This window comes from Pelecanus crispus, chromosome 3, assembly GCF_030463565.1.
Source record: "Pelecanus crispus isolate bPelCri1 chromosome 3, bPelCri1.pri, whole genome shotgun sequence".
NCBI lineage: Eukaryota > Metazoa > Chordata > Aves > Pelecaniformes > Pelecanidae > Pelecanus > Pelecanus crispus.
The window spans coordinates 105,631,239-105,654,990 of NC_134645.1; the positions used below are offsets into that span (position 1 = coordinate 105,631,239).

The 23,752-nt window shown below is 40.8% G+C and overlaps 1 protein-coding gene across 1 annotated transcript; it reads left to right on the plus strand.

The window, feature by feature from the left end:
- Positions 1–8,201: 8,201 nt before the first annotated feature.
- On the plus strand, positions 8,202–12,627 carry KLHL31 (kelch like family member 31). Its single transcript, XM_009485720.2, has 2 exons — positions 8,202–9,373; positions 11,895–12,627. Exons 1-2 carry the CDS (start codon positions 8,202–8,204, stop codon positions 12,625–12,627), a joined length of 1,905 nt encoding a protein of 634 aa, XP_009483995.1.
- The last annotated feature ends 11,125 nt before the right edge of the window (positions 12,628–23,752 follow it).

Here is a 23,752-nt window from a genome sequence, read left to right on the forward strand (position 1 = left end):
CAGGCGCTGCCGGCGGCCGCCTCCCGGCCCCGGGGCTGAGCTCCGGTCTCCTGGCCCACGAAGGCGGGGGCAGCCCACGGGGCCCGGCCCAAAGTGGCTCTTCCCCGCCGGGCTGTTGCTGGTAACTGCAGCTGACCCGGTTGTTCACTACCAGGCTATCAGCAATAATAAAGACTACGTGCTTTTTTTTTGTTTGTTTGTTCTGCCTCTTTGGACTTGATTTAAATACGCAGTGCGGTACTGAACGTGCACAGCTATAACTGAAGTAAGCCCGTGGAGGTGAGTCGGCGGGGAGCAGCAGCCTGCCCCAAGAAACGCCATGGCATGTACTCTTACCTGGCCGGAGCAGCACGGTTGGCCCATCCGAACAGCCATGCCAGCCCCGGGAGAAGCCGCGAGAGGTTTCTGCGCCCGGCGTGCTCCAGGTGGTAGGTGGGACACCGTTAGCACCTAGGTTTAGGGTTAGGGTTAGGGGTTAGGGTTAGGGCCATTAGGGTTAGGGTTAGGTTTAGGGTTAGGGTGTTATTTGCACTCGCTCATGCCAACTTGTTCGGTTGCCTGCAGGTAACCATAAGGCCCGTGGCGTTTCCGTTGTCCGTGCGCAGCTGTAGGGCTGCGTAGCGGCCGTCAAGCACAACGGCACACGTAGGGGCATCGAGGCCAAGCACATCAAGACGTGACGGGCGCCCACAGGCACCCTGCTGCAGTCCTGACCTGCAGGTGAAGGCAGCGCTCCGGGCCAAGAGGGCATCCGTTTCTCTCTGCCCTGCCTTATTTACAGCCTGATGGCTAATGCTTTTTTTTTTTTTTTTTGAGGGGGACAGCATTTTTGGGCCCTGCAACTTCCAGCATGGCTCCTCTGTGCTTCACCTAAGGCCACAAAAAACGTAGGACAGGGAATCGGTCTTCGGTGCTGCATCAACAGCATGGCTGAAAGAGGATCTCTGCTGTGGAGCTTGCTGGGGCTGAGCATGTGCTTGAAAGACACCAAGCTGCATGAGTCCCTCCTAAAAACATCTCTAGGTTTGCATTATGTCCTTGGAAGCTAATGTAGATATAATTAAAATAGATATATAGAACACCTTTCACTCTTTAAAGCAGTGTTTGGGGGAAGTGTTAAAAATGAGTGTATCCCCTCTGAATTACAGGGTAATTTTAAGTAGGCAAAAGTCTGGTATTTGCACGTTAGGGTTACTACTCTTGCAAAATAGATCTTATTACAGCTTGGCACAGCATATAGCAAACTTATCAGTAGACAAACCAAAATAGCTGGTAGGGCAATACAGTAGGTAGAGCACTCAGGCTGGATATGGAAAAAACAAATCCAGGTCCCTGTTGCAGACTGGCTGTCCAGTTCCCATGCTCATCTTTTAATTTTACAGAAATAATTAACTCATCTTCACAGTGTGTAGAGACTTCATCAACCCTACCTTAAAATCAGCCATCCACAACTAGTTACTCTTCATTTTTCTGGCCCTAATAGTATGAAATTACTTATACAAGGTGGCATTTATGCAGAAGGAGTCTTGGAAGAGATTCAGCCCACACCAGCATTATGGTTAAAGTCATCTTTGAGTAGGGAAGTTGAGGCTCAGATTGTCATATGGATTATGTGATTGAAGCTGGGTTTCCCCTATGTTGTTTGAAAGCCTTAATTATCAAGTTACTAGGTTTTCTGGGATGAGGAAAATCTCCTTGCTGCACTTCTGCCCAATTATTCTGAAAGACCATGATTTCATGCCAGTGAAGAAGAAAACATTTAAAATCTCAAAAACTTTCCTAGAACAAGAAAAATATTTCAAGGCCAGATCTAACTGCAGCTTTTCTCATATCACCTGTCATAACTGGCAGAGGAAAGAATTCCATGTTTACTTGGTCCTTCAAAACTGCCGGCCAATGCTGATCATTATGAGGATTTGTTTGTTCGGCATCGATGCGGGACTCCTGTTAGGAAGAAGTGGGGTTGCCACACACAAAAATACAGCTCCAGTAATTGCTCTGTCACTACATGCTTGAGATCTGTGTTGTACCATCAGCTCCGCTCCCAGGCTTGCAAACTCTCATCCCCAGGGTCCTCTCCTCACCCTACTGCTAGTGCTTGGTGAGTTTCCAAGGAAAGAGTGAAACCAGAAACAAAACCAGGCTTTCTATGAGCTAAGGAGAAGAGCTAGGTGAGGGTTAGACCGTGGTTTCAGGAGGTGGGTCGATGTGAGAGGCTTGGCTGGGCAAAATTAGGCAATGAACTGGGAGCAAGTGATTGAGTACTGGGGGAGGTCTGAGTGACCCACCTGGGTTTGGGCATCTTGCTGAACACAGTTCCTCAGAGCCACCTTCTGTGAAATCAAGGCCTGTGTATTTGATCCTAAACAGTAGTAGTTTGTACTACTACTATTCAGCAGCTTAAAAAGAAAACCCATTTCTTTTCCATCTTTCTGTTGAAAAGACTTCAGTTTCCACTGAAATTCAATATGCTTTCACAGTATCTCCAATCTGCGTAAGAAGCGTCAGCCTTCCTAAAGGCATTATTGGTGTGACTACTCAATACATTCAGATTAATGCATTTAAAGATATTTTTCATGACTATTTATCACAGTGAACTGAATATGGGCTTTGGGGGTGCATAGTATTTGGCTGAGTATACACAAAGGGCTCAGAGCAAACAAAGCAGTCATGATCTAAAGCTGAGCCTGAGTTTTGTTAACATCTTTAATTGACCAAAGTAGATCTCCCTGTGGCCATGGTTGTGACGCTTGCATTCCACCAACAAATCAAAGCATGCTGACTTCTTTCCAGAAAACGTGCAGTAATGGCTGTGCATGGATTAGAAAAGATTATTATAATTGCCTTAAGGCCTGTCTTTGCTGATACAAGAACTTTTGCTGTTGCTGATTCTGGCCCCTGCACATGGAGCAAATAATAACAAATATTCTTGTTTATTGGGCTAAGAACAAATCTCTTGAAATGTTTGCGCTTTTTTCCCCTAAAAATGTTAAAACATTACTACATGACCTGCTACTGCTGCATGGATTGATAGTATTGTCCTTAGTCACTCACATAGACCAGTTGATTATGGAGCATATTAAGTATTTTTTCTGCAAGATTCACTCATACCTAAAAGGATGCATCTTGACAGGCTTACAATATTGCCAAAAAATATATTACCCCCTTTTTTAACAGAGAAGATAATTCATAACTTGATTGTAAGGACTTCAATCAATATCAAAATATTTTATGCCATTGGAAAGGAAAGAATCAGAAAGACAACAGCTTATTTTCAAGATATAAAGGAGACAATGTTAAAAATATCTGAAAATTAAAAAACATTAAATGAAAGTTTGATTTTAAAAAACATATCACGATTTGCAGCTAATCCTGGTGCTGTTTATTTTTTAAAAGACTTCATGTGTGCAAATTAATGGAAAATGAGAATGACTAGTTCCAAGACCAGCTTGCATGCCGTATAATAGCCAAGTATTGTCCTCTGATCTTGAAGAGGAAGTAACTAAAGGTTTTGTGCTTTCTGCCCTAATGTACAACCAAAGTTTCAGAACTATCGGAGATGTTTGATTGCATCAGCATTAGTACATTGAGATGTTGAGGCATGCCCCACAAGATGGTTATCTCTCTACTGCACAGTTCAAAGCATGTTCAGCGTTTTCTGGAAATTAGAAATTAGTTTCGTATTTTCAGTGGGGTATTTCCCCATTTTTTGTGTTTTTTCAACACTGAATCACGTAAGAATGTTGGAAACACATTTGTAGAGACTGAATAAGACTTAAATTTATTTTACAATGTGCTAGTAGATTTTAAAGACATGGTATGAAAATTAGAATAATCTTTATTTTCTACAGATCATGATAGTGTATTTATTTTGGAGAAGTGTCCCCTTTACCAAAAAAAAAAAACCCCAAACCTGAAAAATAACAAAAGAAAAAAAAGATATTCTTTCTCTGAAAAATGTGGGCTTTTTAGGACATCTTAAAATTATAAAAATTGATAAAAGTCTGGGCATGAGCTGTTAGAAAAGGGAACACTGAGTAACTCAGGTTCACTAGTATGTATATGTTCAGGAGTCTGTTTTAGAAATATGCCTGTTCTATCTATAAAAACTAATTTTTACAAATTCTTAAAACTCATGAAGCACAGTGGGAAATATATTCTTTGCATAAAAATCATTACAGATGATCCTATTAAGGCAGAGCTTCAAAAAAAGTTAAGGATAATTATCCATATAAGGAATTTTATAATTAGATTGAACTGGTAAATTAAAATATATTGAGATGTGTGAAGATGATGATAGATGTCATCCTACATATTAAATTGATGTTATACTGAGTTGTATATTTGAGGCGCTCTCCATGTAGAGAAAAAAAATACATAGTATAGTAAGGAGAAGTTCATAAAATATGTCTTAAAATAAGGCTTCATCCTTAATTTTTCACAACTGTGGCCCTCTTTTTCATAAGGAAAGCTGGTTACCTTGTTGCTGTTGGGGGGCCTGGCTTTACATCCCTCTCCTTCACTCTGATTTCACACATTTGGTTGCCTCTCATTCCCTATTCTGTTTTTTTCATTTTTATCTTGTAACTTTTTGTAACTCCACAAGCACATCAATGTCCTTTTGTTCAAAATGACAAGTGTTATTTTGCAGCAGTAGTTGTAATAGCCCATCCGAGCCTGGAGGCAATCGAGTAAATCTACCAGATGAAGCATTACACAAGGAACAGCCAAGAGAAAATCTTCCCTTTCTCTGACTTCCACTTTCCCTAATATCCTTCCCTTCCCATGCAGTCACTGAAACCTCTTTTATCTCTCCTGTGGGATTAAATGCTCCTGGGATGTGGAGGTTTGGCTTTATATTATTCCTGAGGTTGACTGGCAAGAGGAGGAGATAAACTATTCTGGTGTATGGTATAACCCACAAATTAGGATACCTTCTTGTGAGACAGAAGATCAAAGTTCGCATCTCTCTGCAAATATATCAGGGAAAATGGGCCAGTATCCTTGAAAGCGGAGGCAAGTCTTTATGGAAGCAGTGACCTAACTCCAAGAAGTAGGACATGGCTGGGAATCCCTGTCAGCTGGTCTCCTTCCTTCCGCCCAGAGTTAAGCACTGAAATCCTAAGAAAGTGGGACTAAAGTGCCAGCTTTTCCTTGGCATTTCCTGCTGGTTATTTTAGATCATAGAATAATATAATCACAGAATGGTTTAGTCGAAGATCATCCAGTCCAACCCCCCTGCCATGGGACACCTTCCACTAGACAGGTTGCTCAAAGCCCCGTCCATCCTGACCTTGAACACTTCCAGGCATGGGGCATCCTCAGCTTCTCTGGGCAACCTGTTCCAGTGTCGCACCACTGTCATCGTAAAAAATATCTTCCTTATGTCTAATCTAAACCTGTCCCTCTCCCCAAGTATACCAGCTTTTGCCCAGGCACCCAACTTTGGAGTAGGGAACCCAGTGGTCCACCCTACACTTCCCTGGGACAGTTAGTACCTGCTGTGGATCTACCTGCCGTCTTCACCTTCCCCTCCCTTTCCTCCCTTGTAGCTGTGCATTTGCAGGGTCCAGGCTTGTCTCCCCGGTTTCCGGAGGCCAGGCAGCCCAGGGAAGCTGGGCTCCCGTGGCTGGGCAGAGGCAGGGAGCGAGGCACGGAGAGGAGGGGTCATTTTAAAGAGCACCCGAGCACAGGCTCCGGTCTCTTTTGCTTGCTGTGACAGCAAAGTGTCACACTGGAAACCACAAGCTGGGACTTACCAAGTGGCCTCTGATCTTTCTCTCTCTTTTTTGCCACCTTTCTTCTCTTTCCATCTTCTGATTTTTCCAAGGAAGAGGCATTTTCACTGACAGCTTCTTGGACAGCTCTGGGACACCATTTTTCTGAGGAGGGTAAGGGGTTTTTAACTCCTGACTTTGACAGTGGTTAGAAGTAACATTTTAAAGGAGGGGGGAAGGTTGTTTGTTTGAATGCATTGGTTTGGGACCCCGAGTGTCCTTTGGCATGTTGTTCTTAAGCTAAAATAAATTAGGTGAAAGCAAATGACTACAGAAAACCAAATCATCCAGGGTTTTCAAAGTTCAGTAACTCGGATTTATTATAGGATCATTTGATTTGTTTCACTGGTTTTGCATGTCCTGTCACACTAGCTGGTGACATTTCTCCTGATAGAAAGGTATTTTTCAGGAAAAAGCATTGGAGAGTGGATATTTTTGAACAGAGAGCTTAAAATGTCATGGATTTAAATGAGCTTGGCAATGACGCAGTGAGGCAATAAACATTAAGTGCTGCATGTGTGAAAATGTTTAAGTTACAGGTTCTCAAAATATTTAGAACCACAAATACGACTGCCAAAAGAATATGCCCTTGCCAGCTTTAAAGTTGTGGCTATTAATATGCAAAGCTATAACTGTGGGTAGCAAACAAAAACTTCCCAAAGTTTCATTTTGCTTTTATTCTATGTCAACAAATATACATGACACTTGAGATGGCATAGGTTTTTTTTCCAAAAAAGTTGTGTGAAACAACCAAAGTATACTAAAACACCAGCTATACCTTTGATTGAACCTGTCTTAAAATGGCAAGCTGTTGGGAGGTTGCTATTCTGGGAGGTGACTCTGATAGGTCTCAACAGATGCAGCTCCTGGAATGCAGCCGGAGCGGGGGGAGCCGGGCAGCAGCTGACCCCTGCACTGGCACACCAACATTTCGGGGATCGCAGCTCACGTCAGCGCGGGCCGACACTGACGCTTTCAGCACACATGGCCTTCTCCCTCGCCTGCTCTGCACATGGTCATCACCCTGCAGCAGCAGCAAAAAAAACCCTGGTGCTCACAGGCAGCAACCATTCCTTTCTAAAATTAAATTACCGTGTTGTTACGTGCTGTGTGCTTAAGGAAAAATCAATGTGCTGAGATTTTAGATTGAAATATTACTGGAGTTTTTTGTTAGGTTACCTAAAACAATCTAGTCATTTGTACTATCATTAGGTAGCTTTTCTTCATGACTGAGCGCAAGGATCACAGAGAAAATTAGCTGGTATAAATTGTTTTAAAATCAATGGGTATATCGAAGGTAAATGCTGTATTTGAGTATATTTGAATGCTGATCTCAGCAATCCTGTTTTAACTGTGTTATTGAAGATCAGTGCTTTCCTTCAAGATATATTTGCATATACATATACTTATTTGAAATAGCTCATTTGAAAATTACTTAGGGGCCATCTCGCATTGCATTTGACAAAAACTTGTCTCTTCATTTTAGCAAGAGCTGGAACTTGCCTAGAGTTGGTAAGTCTAATTCAAGTATCTGTTCTAACATAACTCTATGGGAGCAATTATTAACCTTCACACATAAAGAACTTGCTTAAAATAACGTCTTGCTAGTGTTTGCATGACATTTTTCTCAAATAAAAGACAAAATCCTAAATGTCAGATTATAAATTTCAAATTACTGATATTGAAAAGCAAGCAAAGTGTGCTATGAGTAGAATGCATTTGTGAATCTGACATGGGAAGTAGAATATCATCAGTCTAGAAAAATGAAAGTTACAAAAACCTGGAAACAATTTGGAGCAGATACTAAATCTGAAATCAATATGACATCATACTAAAATTCATTTTGTCTCTATGTCTTATGTTGCCTTTTTCAAAAAATAATTTCTCCCACTCTTAGTATTTCCTCATCAAATTCTGAACTCACCTGTAAGTCTGTACTAGCCCTGGAGTAAGGATGAACAAAGCTGGGCACCCGTATCTTTCCTGTGCTTCAGGCTAATGAATTAATATCTAGAACCTGGCTGATTTAAATGTATATTTACAAAATTTTACACTCTGGCAAACACATTTAATGTTTAGGAAGAGAGTTTAACTCTTTGGATGTGGTGACAATAGGGGAATGTTACCTTTATGACCTTGTTATTGAAAAAAAAGGAATTATTTTTAGGTGTCGTAGGTGTATTCTTCACAACTTGAGTATCCATTGTTATTAATAAGCAGCCACACTACAATCTAGGACAGTATAATCGTTCTTAGGAAGATAGACTATCCTGTCTGGTCTGGTTTTGTGGCATTTATATGTATTGATGAAGGTTAGATTTGTTGCATAATCACTCTGCTATTACATTTCACAACAGCAGTATAGCTCTAAATGTTTTAATTTTATTTTTAGCAAGCTCTTGGCTGTAACATTTCATTGCAGTCATGGCCCCTAAGAAGAAGAATGCGAAGAAGAACAAAGCAGATATCAATGAAATGACTATCATTGTGGAAGATGGCCCCCTCAGTAAACTAAATGGCTTGAATGGACTCTTGGATGGAGGAAATGGTTTCAGCTGCATCTCATCTGAAGTTTCCGACCCATCATATAGCCCAAATCTCTTGGAAGGTCTGAGCAGAATGAGACAAGAAAATTTTCTTTGTGACTTGACTATCAGTACCAAAACCAAATCCTTCAGTGTTCATAAGGTGGTGATGGCTTCAAGCAGTGACTACTTTCACAACATCTTAAAGAAAGATCCATCCACTCAAAGAGTAGACCTCAATGACGTATCCCCATTGGGTCTAGCTACTGTTATCACCTATGCTTACACTGGAAAACTTACTCTCTCACTTTATACAATAGGTAGTATTATTTCCACAGCAATTTATCTACAGATTCACACCCTTGTAAAGATGTGCTGTGATTTTCTAATCCAAGAAATCAGTGTTGAGAATTGTATGTACGTTGCCAATATTGCAGAAACATATGGACTAAAAACAACCAAGGAAGCAGCACACAAATTTATTAGAGACAACTTCATTGAATTTTCAGAAACGGATCAGTTCTTAAAACTTACTTTTGATCAGATTAATGAACTTCTTGCAGATGATGACTTGCAGTTGCCTTCTGAAATTGTTGCATTCCAGATTGCAATAAAATGGCTGGAATTTGACCAAAAAAGAGTAAAGTTTGCTGCTGATCTCTTAGGTAACATCCGGTTTGGTACCATCTCAGCCCAAGACCTTGTCAATTATGTTCAAACTGTGCCAAGAATGATGCAAGACGCAGACTGCCATAAGCTCCTAGTGGATGCCATGAACTATCATTTGCTTCCCTACCACCAGAATACACTGCAGTCCAGAAGAACGAGGATCCGTGGAGGTTTCAGAGTCTTAGTTACTGTTGGGGGACGCCCTGCTCTAACAGAAAAGTCTCTTAGCAGAGACATCTTATACAGAGATCCTGAAAATGGATGGAAGAAGCTGAGTGAAATGCCTGCTAAAAGTTTTAATCAGTGTGTGACGGTGATGGATGGATTTCTCTATGTGGCCGGTGGGGAAGACCAGAATGATGCCAGGAACCAAGCCAAGCATGCAGTCAGCAATTTCTGCAGGTAACTGGTTATTTATTTAAAAGGGATAGAGAGATCAATTCCACACAATGCCAGTATGTAGACCAAGCTGGTTTGTGACATGCAGCATGAACCACACAGATAAACAGAAAGGGGACAGGGTTGGGGAGGTATGGATGCTATTCTATATTAAAGTTTGAATGAACAGAAACATGCATCCGAAGTTATGCAAAAACTTCACCGTGGCTGCGCACACACAATGAGGAGTGAGGAAAAACAGGAAAACTTACTCCAAGTGGAGGAAATAAGTTGGAACATAAATAGGAAGTTCTGGGATGTTCTAAGGTACCATTAAAACGCACCGAATCAGACAAGGTTTTTAAATGTCAAGAGCTTCTGATGCCTCACAGAAAGTTCTGAAAAACACCTTTTAGGTATTATAATCTTGACTTTCTATGCACCAGCCACCGTATTTTCCACAGCTTTTATAGTGCATTTCATATCCTTTAGCTTTTTTATTTAGCAAGAGTTTAGAAATAATGTCACCATCTCTTGAAGGCTATATTTCTCTTCTACAATGTACTCCAAATAATACCTCACTTCTGAAATATTACAGTTCCTATCTATAGTCATCCAAGGACTGCACTGGTGATAGCAAGGTCAGAAGGCTAACATGCAGTAGTGAGATGGGTGCTATTAGTTTTTAAATAGTTCAGTCTAAGAGCTGACAGCAAACAATAACTTGAAGCAAAGGCTGGAGGTGAGACAACTCAGCTTTTTATCTACAAGCAGACTATGGACATTCAATGCCAATACACAGCCACAGTCCTACCAATGCTTCCTTTCTTGCTTCCAGAAGCAACATTCAGATAACTTCCCCTGAAGACATCAACCAACATGCAAAGTTAATAAATAAGGAACATTCTCTAGATCATTTTTATTGTGGAATCTACTTTGTCAGAAAAATATCTCACACAAAGGAGATTATGGTGTTGCTCTCCCAAGCTTCTGCTTTTAAGCTATGCCTCACGTTCTGCCAAGGAGCTGTGTACTTGGTGCACATGGTGGTGGTGGAGAGGAGGTGGGGGAATCCTTGTGGTCCACGGCTGAATGGGTTCTGCTCCCTGTTCTGCCATTAACCTCGAGCATGTAGGTCTGTGGGCTTGCTTTCAGAGCTGCAGATGACAATGCAGTATGACGGCTAACAATTGTTATTTACTTTCCCATAGTCTTTTTCTCATGTGATTCTGTGGTCGCCACAGCATGCAACAGGAGAAATGTGTGGGCCTGCTAATGTACCTCACTCAACTCTTTCGGGAGTCATAATTTGCTATTTCCTGTTTCAGAATTGCTCATTTAAATGTCAAGGACAGAGAATGTTATTTCAGATAGGTATGGTGTTAGGAAGCAAAGATGTTCTTTCCACATAATTCCTACTGCATATGAGTGGCAGGGAAAGAATACTTACCATTTAGAAAGTACTAAAAAGATGGAAGTATAAATCACCACCTAACATTTTTTAAAACTGAGTAAATTTTGACATCTTTGCTGTAGGTGTAAATTGCAAAAAAACTTCTAAAATTTCTATTGTATCATACAATCATAGAATCATTTAGGTTGGAAAAGACCTTTAAGATCATCAAGTCCAACCATTAACCTAACACTACCAAGTCCACCACTAAACCATGTCCCTAAGTGCCACATCTACACATCTTTTAAATACCTCCAGGGATGGGGACTCAACCACTTCCCTGGGCAGTCTGTTTCAAAGCTTGACAGCCCTTTTGGTGAAGAAATTTTTCCTAATATCCAGTCTAAATCTCCCCTGACACAGCTTGAGCCCATTGCCTCTCGTCCTATTGCTAGCTACGTGGGAGAAGAGCCCAACACGCACCTCACTACACCCTCCTTTCAGGTAGTTGTAGAGAGCGATAAGGTCTCCCCTCAGCCTCCTCTTCTCTAGGCTAAACAACCCAGTTCCCTCAGCCACTCCTCATAAGGCCTGTGCTCCAGACCCTTCACCAGCTTCCTTGCCCTTCTCTGAACACGCTCCAGCACCTCAATGTCTTTCTTGCAGTGGGAGGCCCAAAACTGGACACAGTATTCGAGATACGGCCTCACCAGTGCTGAGTACAGGGGGACAATCACTTCCCTGCTCCTGCTGGCCACACTATTCCTGATACAAGCCAGGATGCTGTTGGCCTTCTTGGCTACCTGGGCACACTGCCGGCTCATATTCATACTCATTATATGTTGAAAGTATCTCTTTCCAATATTCTAATGAGTTTATTATACAAAATCAAATTACAGAAAATAGTCAGATTTACTTTATTGAAATAATACCAGGTTTGAATCAAACACATTTTTTTTCCCATCAAAAATTAAATTTATTTGGAAATTTCACGAGGAATACCAGTTTCATTCCACTGACTTCTGATGGGCTAAATAAATAACTAAAATTTTAGCAACACCGCAGCTGAAGCAGTAGTGGGACAGAGACAGGACTGTAGAATTTAGCAGAGCAGTATGTGAGACAGTTACCCTCTTTTTTTAATGCTTTCAGATACGATCCTCGTTTCAACACCTGGATTCACCTGGCAAGCATGAATCAGCGGCGTACCCACTTTAGCCTGAATGTGTTCAATGGCCTCCTTTTTGCAGTGGGTGGTCGCAACTCTGAGGGGTGCCTCTCCTCGGTTGAATGCTATGTGCCTGCAACTAATCAGTGGCAGATGAAGGCACCCCTGGAGGTGCCCAGGTGCTGCCACGCCAGTGCAGTGGTGGATGGCCGGATCCTGGTCACAGGAGGTTACATTAATAACGCTTACTCTCGCTCGGTGTGCATGTACGACCCCAGCAAAGATAGCTGGCAGGATAAGTCCAGCCTCAGCACCCCAAGGGGGTGGCACTGTGCAGTGTCCCTTCTGGAGAGGGTCTATGTCATGGGTGGGTCGCAGCTTGGGGGGCGAGCCGAAAGGGTCGACGTTCTCCCCGTGGAGTGTTATAGTCCTTACACGGGGCAATGGAGTTACGTGGCGCCACTTCAAACCGGAGTTAGTACGGCTGGCGCTTCCACCCTTAATGGGAAAATTTACTTGGTGGGTGGCTGGAATGAAATAGAGAAGAAATATAAAAAGTGCATTCAGTGCTATAACCCAGATCTCAATGAATGGACAGAGGAAGATGAGCTGCCTGAGGCCACTGTGGGCGTATCCTGTTGTACGATATCCATGCCCAACACCAAGACGAGGGAGTCCAGGGCCAGCTCAGTCTCTTCTGTCCCAGTCAGTATTTAAATACGGGTCTAACCAGCAATAAGTAAAAATGTTTACCAGCACAACAGTATAATTAACCCTTTAAGTAGCATTTTTGTGTTTATATGGAAAAAAAATCATTGACTTTGCAACAGTTTTAAAAGTGCAAATTGGCCAGTTTTCGTTATCGTTAATACAGGTGGAGTGAAACAACATATTAGAGATGAGTTTTCTTAGCAGGAAGAGAGAGTTAACACATAAATGCAGAATTTCATTCTCTTCCCAACTTTGCCACTGACTTACTGTACTGTCTGTGGCAAATAATTTACTTTCTTTGTGCCTTGGTTTCCTTACCTGTAAAATAGAGACAAACTTGCTTCAGAAGATTGTTGTGCGGCTTTTTTAATACTGAGTTTTAAATGCTTTCGAAACCTAAAATGAAAGTCAAATATTGCTAGTAATAAATCTCAACATAATCAGAAATGTGCTATGTCATCATAAAATCAATCAGTTTTGTTCTTTTTGTAAGCATTTTCTCTTTTGACAAACAGAAGGGGAAAAAAACCAAAACCCAAAAAATATAGTATATAGCATGTGCATACTGTCCTTTTGGGGCAGTGGTATTCACAGAAAATTTCTCAAAACATTTTCTCCTTCAGAAGTTCGAAAGAGATCCCTATCTTCTGCCATGAAACCCTTTAATTCTCTTATCTAATGCTGTGATACGGCTTTCAAGACCTGAATCCACAAAATACTTTAGCTCCTGTAAGCATTATGGGCCAGCTGCAAGGGCTGCCTTGGGTGCCAGGTTTCTCTCCTGACCTCCATGTGTACACCAAGGAGCAGACCACCATCCCATCCTCCTCCTCATGCCAGAGAGACTGTCCTGTTATTCGAGGTGGAAGGCATGAAAGCCAATCAGTATGTATCCTCCTGTTCCTACTCTTCCCATCTGTGTAGGAATGTATGTCCAGGTTACCTTCTTGTTCAAGAAGATCCTCACCAATGCAAGGAGCTAGGAGCTACCACAGTAGGGCCAAAATCTGGAGGCTGAGTTCATGCCAGGAGGCACCAAGGGCTAATGGTGTCTAAGAGTGGAGATGCACAGAGCATCCCTCCTACTCGGCATTATTCTGACAAATTTCTGGTTGAGTAAGGAATAAAGACAGAATAAAGACTGCAGGATCTGCCCTTAAGAGTAGGGTATATGTGTGCAAAACGGTGAATCATGGGAAAACTGGATGAAATCCAAGAGACTTTCCTTAATAGTACCAAAGAGATACCTTAAGACCTTTCTTACCAGGTGTAGGCACAACATCACCCAAAGTAACCTTCTCCTGGGCAAACCATTATGTATCTCCTTTTGAAGCCTTCATTACAGCCCCATTTATGGAGCTTTTATTCACGTTTTTCCAAAGGCTAGACTAATGCTGTGCCTGTTGAAGTCTGTGAAGTTTTCCCAGTGAGCAGAGTGAAGTCTTTGCTCAACTTAGATTACCTTTCAAGAACTTGTCTTCCTGATTTCAGCATGCAGTGGCAGAATTAAGCATGAAACCTAATCCTATTCCCTTAGCCAAAGGGATATGCAACCCATAATGTCCCCTGAGAATCTGATACCAAAGGACTGCTGCCAGCACAAAATGTCTACACCCTTCTGCTGGGGAAGGAAAGAAGCAATACAAGGAACTAAAATGATTTAATGTAAACAAAAGTGTAGAAGTTCACTCACTTTAACCCATTCATAGAGGCTTCACATGCAGTTTCCTCAGGTTATCATTGATAACTCCAGGCTCTGGTGCCAATGAGAAGGCATGATCTTAGCAATGTTTACAAGGCATCCAGATTTTTATCTCATTTGGGGAATGCTATAAAATTGTCTGTAAGTGCAGATATTGTTGAGGCAAGCATTTTCAGGACTTATGCTCTGCTCTTTGTAGCTTTGTTGCAGCTACTTATTGAGCATCAGCATGAACATGACACAGTATTAGAGATGAATTAATTCACTCGGTTCGTTGGGATTAAACTCCACAGTACTCAGTCCTGTTTTCCAGTTCTAACTTAGAGTTCATTTCTGCATCCTGACTACACAATTTTAAATCCCAAATTCAATTTTTGAGTGCTGCATGTTATTAGAATATACTGTGTTGCAATGACTTTTGGTCAAAGTAGCGCTGTCATATAGGCTTGATTAATTTAATTAGCATGCAGTTATCCTTTTTAATTTAAATTAATTCATTAATTAATTTAATGAAGTTTAATTCAAACGAATAATAATTCAAATCCACAGTCACAGAACAAAACATGGAATTGTGTAACAGAGTAAGATTACTTTGTTTTAAATACAAAAATGCTGTTCTTGCCCATTGCAGTCACCAAAAGCATTCTCGTGGATGAAAGCAAAATTTCTCTTTCCCCAAAGTCATGACCATGTGTTCCATATGAAAGTATTTAAAAAGCTCTTTGAAAAATCCATCTGCTCCAATAATTTTTTTGTAAAATTTTAATACCATTAGATGAAGTTGATTATCCACCACCAGTCCAATGTAGACACACATACACATATCCAGTTATAGCTGTATACATACCTCAGTTATTTAGTGTTTCTAAGGTACACATGAGGTGGTATTTAGGAATTGAAGAAGCCATCATTTTGGGCTCAGACAGACATTGGATGAAATTCTGTCATATGCAATCGCGTCTTTTCCCCTTTGGGAATTGAGTTCCATAATGCTATGAGTAGTCAGATGTTGCTGCACGCTTTCCTCTTTGTGAGCCAACACTTCCTATACATCAACAACCATCTTCTGTTTTTGAGTAGAAAGGTATTTGTGAATGATGGGCTAAGTGCAATGAAACTACTCTCTTACTACTTAAAGGGTTAAAAACTCTGGGGGCCAAATCCTTTTCATCTTACTCACAACAATGTTCCATTGACTTCACTGGGACTACTGAATAAGATGTACAGGATTTTGAACTCTTGGCCAAATTCTGGCAGAACAGTAGATGTAGATGCCTGCCAAAACTGTCATACCCAGAAGGAAGACTGCTCCTCAGCCTCCACTGCCCTTGGTCACAAGTCCATAAACACATATCCTAGGACAGGATCCACGCACCATGGGCCATGTGGTCCTTCTGTAGCACAAATTAGTTTGTACTTCAGGCCAAAAATTTTAGGTAGATTAACAAATGGTGCTGTTATCAGTATAGCACTTCAGTGTGTCTTTATATTATTTTCTCTAAACATCTGTTTAGGCTTTAACTGCACATTGAGCCAGGATTTGGCCCTTAATATGTGACAATATCAGCTGGACTTAATATTATTTTGATCATACCAATGTACTGAGCTACTTGTGACATTTTTATGTACAATCCTGTTTTGTTAGAACTGTGAAAAATGGTTTGTATGTTGTGTTTTATGGGACAGTGTTCTTTCATTGTCCGGTACCATATTTTCAATCTCCAGATATTTAATAACAACATCTCAGTTGAACTTGAAATATTGTATATCCCAAAAAGAAATTTTAAAATGCAGTTTAGGAAGTATTGTCTATGGTAATATTAAGTAGAGCAGAGGGCTTCCAACTGTACGAGATGCAGATTGTTAAAACACTACAGGAATCTTCTTTAATGCTATACTAATAGTAAAAAAGAAAAAGAAAAAAAAAAGCTGTTATCTTCAAAATTCCTTATGCCCATGCATTTTGTAGTCAACATCTGTGCTTCCAAGGAATTCAAATCTGAAAATAAGCTTTCTTCAGTCTGTGAGTGAAACAGTTTGATGTTTTGTTTTCTTGTTTATTCATGCTTGTGTAGGTGCATGTGAGAGTGTGTTACAAGGTTGTGAGGGAGGAACTTACTGTTGGAAAGTTATGCTCAAAGGAAGATTTTGTGCTTAGTTCTTAATCAAGATGAGATCATGATCATTTAATCTCTTCCTGAAGTTAACCCACAAGATCATCTGTGGATCCGTCAAGAGTTCAGTAAGCTTAAGTGCCAAATTCTAGCTAGTCAAAGAGGGAAGCAGACAAAATTAACATCAACCAAAGCTATGAGGTGTTGAAAAGTGTTTTGTGTTGAGATTTCTAAATGGCAGTTCTTGCACGAAAAAGTGCGTGATGAATGAAATGACTGAATAAGACCATGCTTTATGTTATCCTGAAACCTAGATTAGTTGATTCTACAGTTTTAACTCTTTCCAAACCCATGCCGGGTTTAGGGTGAGTTTTTCACTGGTAGCAGCTGGGTTTGGTAATTCTAGTTGCAAACCCAACAGTCAAACAAATAGTTGTATGAGCATGTGTATCTTCTTGAATTCAGTGGGACTTCTCCTATATACAATTATTCTCTTGTGCTTATGTTTGGAAGATTAAAATACAAAACTAAATCCATGGGTAGACAAGTAGCAATGTCCAATGAAAGCCAACATGGAGGTATTATGCTGATCCTCAGTATCACCATACAACTACCCACTTACCATGCAGGCACATGAAATGTTTTTGAGACTAGGTTTCCCCGTAAGGATTATTTCCTTTGGGATGGTTGCTCAATGAAATCCTCTGTATGCTCCGAGGGTTTTTGTGCAACACACAGGACGGGAGATGCCAGTGGCTCCAGACAGTGAAAAGGGGAAGATGGAGCCCCTTAGCACAGTCAGTAGACTAAGATTTTGTTCCCATTTCTCAATGATGTTTGAGAAATACATGCTGGAAGGAAGCACCTACTTAAACACACACCCTTCCATAAGCAGCCTTTCTTTATGTTACCTAACTGAGGTGGCCCAGCCTTTCTTATGAAAAGCAAGACTCAATTTTCAACTGCCTGTAACTTGGATTCTCAGTTGAATTGAAATATCACTCCATTTTAACCCAGTTTACCCAAGCTGGGAAATCTTTTTCAAATTCTGTATCCACCTGCTTGGAGAAGGCAGTTGAATCCAATAGTCGTACTATAGTCTCCTGACCTTTTTGCAATGAATCTTCTCATCCTTTTGTTAAAGACCAACTTTGTATAAGTAATCAAAACCTTTATAATGCAGAGATTTGTGCTTTGGCCCCTCCATGCAAGAGGAGGATCTCTTGTCCCTTTTATTTTCTCTTTTCTTGTCCATAACTGAATGACTCATGGGGCACCAAAGAAGATGCATAGATGCGAACAGTACATAAAAAACTCATCTGTGAATCTAATTGAAAAAAATCTCATCGCTCGTGGCCACAATAAAGAAAAGAATACAGTCTGCAGTGCCTGTTGGAAAAAAAAGGGGTGAATAATTAGTCGCTGGTGCTCAATTACAAGTGTGGCTCTGCTTAGAGCTCTGTTCCCAGAAGTTCCCTAAAGAATAAAGGAAAATACATGCAATTCTATATAGCTTGTGTGAGAGATTCAGTTAATATCAGATGAGTTCTGCCATGCAAAAGGCTAGTACGGGTTCATTGTTGTCTCAATGAAAATTAAATTTTCAATAAAAATATAGACAATTAGTAAACTTATGAGGAATACATAGTCAAGTTCTGTTGGTAAGAATGGGAACACACACATTTAGATACACTGGATGTTACACTAGTCACTGCCTTGGCAGTTTTGTTGTCAACAAGAGAAGTTAAAAATATAACTTATTTGTGTAAAGCGTTTCCCTGGCTTATAAGTGTTAGACATACTGCTTATACAAATAGGTTTTCTAATTATACACTTTAAGGATGGACTGTGATAACACAAGGGAACATATTTTAACAGAAAAAATCTGTAAGCGTAATGTGAGAATGTTACTACTTAAAAATTAAAATTTGTAGTGCAGCAGTTGTCATTAAGAGGAATAACAGCATGTTGGTCTTTTTCATTGTATGCTTTAAATAAAACTGTCGACACACAGTGCAAACAAATTATTTTTATTGTAAAAACAGTTGGAAACTGCGAGACTCTCTGATGAACGCCTGGTTGCAGTTGAAATATGCTTTGTTTTCTGAGCCCCGTGCTGATCCTTGCTTTTACATCAGCTAACTGGAATGTTTGTTACACCCCGGGCTGTCAACCACCTTCACAATAAGCTACAGAGTGTAACACTCGAGCCACTTTTATCTTTTTCCTTTTATTACAAGGACAACAACTTGTTTTTTAACAATGAATTTCACAGTCATTTGTCATAATCAAAATGCCTAACAAGAAATGATGATAGATCAGATGTCTGATTAGCAATTTAACATGTTTTCATTTGGATTGTATGAGTAACATTATCAGAAATAAAAACGTCTAAATTTCAAGGAAAAAAAATTAGTCCGAATTCTGAAGAGTAATTAAGTTGTGCCACAGATGAGAGGGTTTGAAGCACCAAAAAGTGTTCCCTGTTTTGACACTAAGGTTTTGGTTCAAAGCATGATGTGGCATTTGGCAGATGTCATGTTCTGTAGTTGTGTAGAGATAGCGACCGTGGGTTCCTTTTTCCTAGCAAAGAAAACTTAGCAACAATACAATAGCAGTTATACTTACGATAGATTACTTATATAAATACATATAATATCAATATGAAGCAAAACAGACAGATTTCAGAAGGAGCCAAACCATCCCAAAAGGGAGGAACAAGCCAGTCCCAGGGGGGGACACCCAACCGTCCCAAAAGAGGGGAGGACAGACCCAAGCAGTAAGATAACAGAGTCTCCCTTCAAAGTGGATCCCCATCACAGCTGGGCATCCCCGCTGAGAGTCCAAGAGCTCATGGAAAGTTCATGTGGGATTCATCTGGGAAGTTCTCAGAGAGAGAGGCTCCACTTTGAATAAAAACTAAGTCCTTTTTACAACAGACACATAAGAGTCTGTAGGACATCCTACTTTGAGCAGCCAGTAGATGACATTATTTCTTATTTGTTACCTGTAACAGTCAATAGGTGATGATGTTTTCTCTTCTTTCAGAGCAATTTTATTTTTCCAGGCTGTTTTCCACCTTCTTAGATAAGTTGCCACTACAGTCAGTTGTTTTTGCCTTATTGGTGTACCTCAGGATGTCTCTGGTTTCTAGGCCCCTGGCTGCACTTTTCAAGGATGCTTGTGGTTCCCAGGCGTAGTCCCCAGGCTCACAGTCCCAGGCTGGCAAGCCTGTCTCTGTTAGTATTTTTCAGCAGACAATTTCTTCTGTTCAGTAATTTTCCCCTTCTAACCAGGCTGCCTTTATGGCTGCTCACAGCCAGGTGAACCAAGGCAGCCAGGTGAGCCTGCTGGGCATGAACCAGGACCCATGCACATCTAGCACAGCAGCTGGGCTCCTTAGGGCACCTGAAAAGCTGCTATATGCCTGTGGGTGTGCTCACCTATACATCAAGTCTGGACGTCAGGACTCGGTTGTCTAAATATACCTTGTGCAGATGCCCCAGGTGCTGCAGGGCATCTCAAATGTCACTAGGTGTCAATCTGTGGGCCACCAAGTCATGTCTGGAGGAAGGGATTGTCGTGATTTAACCCCAGCTGGCAACTAAGCACCAGACAGCTGCTCGCTCACCTTCCCCCTGCCAGTGGGATGGGGGAGAGAATCAGAAGGGTAAAAGTAAGAAGACTCATTGGTTGAGATAAGAACAGTTTAATAATTGAAATAAAATAATAACTATAACAATAATTATTATTATTTTAAAATAATAATGATGATGATAATTTTTTATTATTATTACTATAAAAATAATAATAAATGGTGAAAAGGAAAACAACAAGAAGAGGAACAAAACCCAGGGGAAAAATAACCCAAGTGATGCAACCGCTCACCACCCACCGACCAGTGCCCAGCCAGTCCCCGAGCAGAGATCACTGCCCCCAGCCAACTCCCCCTAGCTCATATACTGAGCATGACGTCATATGGTATGGAATAGCCCTTTGGTCAGTTTGGGTCAGCTGTCCTGGCTGTGCCCCCTCCCAGCTTCTTGTGCACCCCTGGCAGAGCATGGGAAGCTGGAAAGTCCTTGACTAGTGTCAGCACTACTTAGCAACAACTAAAACATAAGTGTGTTATCAGCATTCTTCTCATCCTAAATCCAAAGCACAGCACTATGCCAGCTACTAGGAAGAAGATTAACTCTATCCCAGCCGAAACCAGGACAGGATTTATTTGTCCCTCTTGTCTCTACCTGGCAGTCCAGAAGTGCCTGGCTGTCCTGTCAGTATGCTAATATGTGCACTAGTCCTGGCTGTCTTGGGTACCTACAGTGTCTAAAATGCACTGAAGCCATTGTCCAAGAAGGTCTGCTAAATGTAGAATCACTGTGTGATCATAACTTACTGTGAAAACCCTATATAAACAAATTATGATCAAAATTTGCATAGCTGTTCTTGCCTTCCTGTCTCAAATGCTGGTAGAAAGCTACTCAAATGCTAAGTATAAGCATTATTTTCATCAGGGGAGAAACCCATTCAAAGTGATGATGTCTGAATCTGGTCTAGGATAGTAGGATCACATGTTGTTACTACCTGATGACTACTGTGTCTATTTCTGGGCTCCCCAGTAGAAGAGAGAGATGGAGCTACTGGAGAGAGTCCAGCGAAGGGCCACGAAGGTGGTGAAGGGACTGGAGCATCTCTCCTGTGAGGAAAGGCTGAGAGAGCTGGGACTGTTCAGCCTGGAGAAGAGAAGACTCAGGGGGATCTCATCAATGTATGTAAATACCTGAAGGGGGGATGCAAGGAAGACAGAGACAGGTTCTTTTCAGTGGTGTCCAGTGACAGGACCCATGGCAATGGTCAGAAGCTGGAACACTGGAGGTTCCCCCTGAACATCCAGAAACACTTTTTCACTGTGAAGGTGACTGAGCACTGGCACAGGTTGTCCAGAGAGGCTGTGGAGTTTCCATCCTTGGGGATATTCAAAAGCCAGCTGGACATGGTCCTGGGCAACTGGCTCTAGGTGGCCCTGTCTGAGGAAGGCATTTGGACCAGATGACCTCCAGAGGTCCTTTCCCTCCTCCACCATTCTGTGATCCTGTGATATCTGGTTGGTAATTTACCAGTGTAGAGAAAGTGGTGAAAACGTTTCTTGGGGAACAAACATATCTCTAGAGCCTGCAGCTTATATTTCACCTGGTTAGAGGTGTGACTCAGAAAGCAAAAGATTTAGGGAACATAGGTGCAGAACTTCTGCCCAGCAAGCATGAAGTCTTGGGGTATATCAGTAGATCATAGAATCATAGGATCATTTAGGTTGGAAAAGACCTTTAAGATCATTGAGTCCAACCGTAAACCTAACACTGCCAAGTCCACCACTAAACCATGTCCACTTCAGAGGAGGTATGTGAGAGGAATTGTCTTCATTTCCTCTTTTGTTTATCTCCTATGGATACACAGAGAGATTTTAACCTGGACTGTAAACAGGAGGCTTTAGCTAGTTCTGTTGACATTGTTGAATTTTTCTTGGGAATTAAAAGATCAGACTTGTTTGTAAGGAAATCTTAAATTGGTGAAGGACTTTGAGAGGATGAATGATGCCAATGAACACAGGTGGGAAAATGTGGAATGGTTCTTTAAAAAATAATAAAAGAAAAACCTATGAAGAAAAAACTCAGGGTAGCTGTCATTTCACAATAATCCTCAGACTCTGGACTTGAATCTTTGATTGCCTTAAATGTGTCCTTTCATGTGAATAATGCTGTTGCCGGAAAAAAGTATGGTGTTGCTTTGCTTGGCATAAAGAGATTTCTTTGTACGGAGACATAAGCAGTAGAAAGAGACTTAGCATAAGCTATGTTATTCACTTACTCTAATCAAAGTTTTACCATTTGTAAGGAAACATATCTAAGATCACAGCAGTGTGAGAGGGATTGCAACCTGCTCCTGTCACGCCGAAGGGGCAGAGCAAGGCTCTCCCCTTGGTCTCCTGCCAAGGCTAGTAGCACACAAGTCCTGACTTCATGGAGGGAGTAAAGCCAATGTGGCAATTGCTATGTCCTTGCCAGAAAAAGGCTAAACAATGTGCTACTGGCATAAGTCATTGCTAGCTGACTTCTTCCTGAAGCCAGAAAAGGGAAGAAATGTTAAATTTCCAACCAAATCTTCTACAGCAACACAACTATCCATGATCTCTTACCGAGAGCAGATAGTAAAATGATCATTCAGGGCCTATCTGTAAAGAAAAAGATAGAAACTCACAGAGTATTACAACAATTTAGGACCTGTCTCGGAACTGGCAGGCCCTTCATCTTCTGGTTATAATCTTCAAAATAGTCCAAGTAGCTGGGGTGGAAAGAATAATGTTAAGTAATGTTAAAGTAAAGAATAAAAGAGTAAGGAATAATGTATATCATTGCTGGGAGCTGAAGTAGAGCAGATCAAAATTCAGGGATGATTTTGAGGAAGCAAAAGGGATGATTTTGCTTCAAAATTTAGGGATGGTTTTGAGAAGTCAAGCCATGAATCTATGTGGTAAAAACTGCTAAAAACACAGAACTTACAACTAGACTATGATATGAAAGAAAAAAAGATTTTAAACAAGTCTTGACAAGTGCATTTGCCAGTAGCACTGAAGTAAAAAAACATGGATTAAAGTAAAAATTAGCTGGATCCTTTATTTCTTATAATATTTAATATTATAATATAATACTTAAGGGTCTGAGAAAACTTATTTGTCTATATTGCAGATACATTTTGGAGCTTATTGTGTCATCATTTTCCTTCAAAACCAGTTAAATAATATGAATGAAATATTCACTTAGCGAAAGCTGGTTTTCCCTAAATTATCCATAATTTAGCTGTAGGTCTTGCATAGATTTATGGTGTCCGTTGTATCAACTTAAACCCAATATGCAGAGGCCTATAAATTGATATGTTTCTTTTTTCTTTGAAATGCTGACAAGGTAAATACGACCCAAGCCTATGGCAATATATTTTGTTTCATCTGAAGGACACGATGTATTCCTCAAGTAGAATCCCCATGTAGCGACAGGAGAATAGCTGTTAAGATCAGTAGAGTCAGGATTTTGCTGAAGTTAATTAGAAATGGCCAAACCCAACAGATTGCTTTTATGTTGTGTTATTTGTGTATGGGATTATTCTGAGCCAAACAGGGAATTTGTTGAAGTTACTTATCTAACCAAAGAGAAAAATTCAGGATAAAAGTCTTGCAGTGTGTAACTCGTATTCTTATCACTTAAACCGGCCACAGAACAAATCATGAATTCTCATTCTATGTATGGTGTCGTGGTTTAGC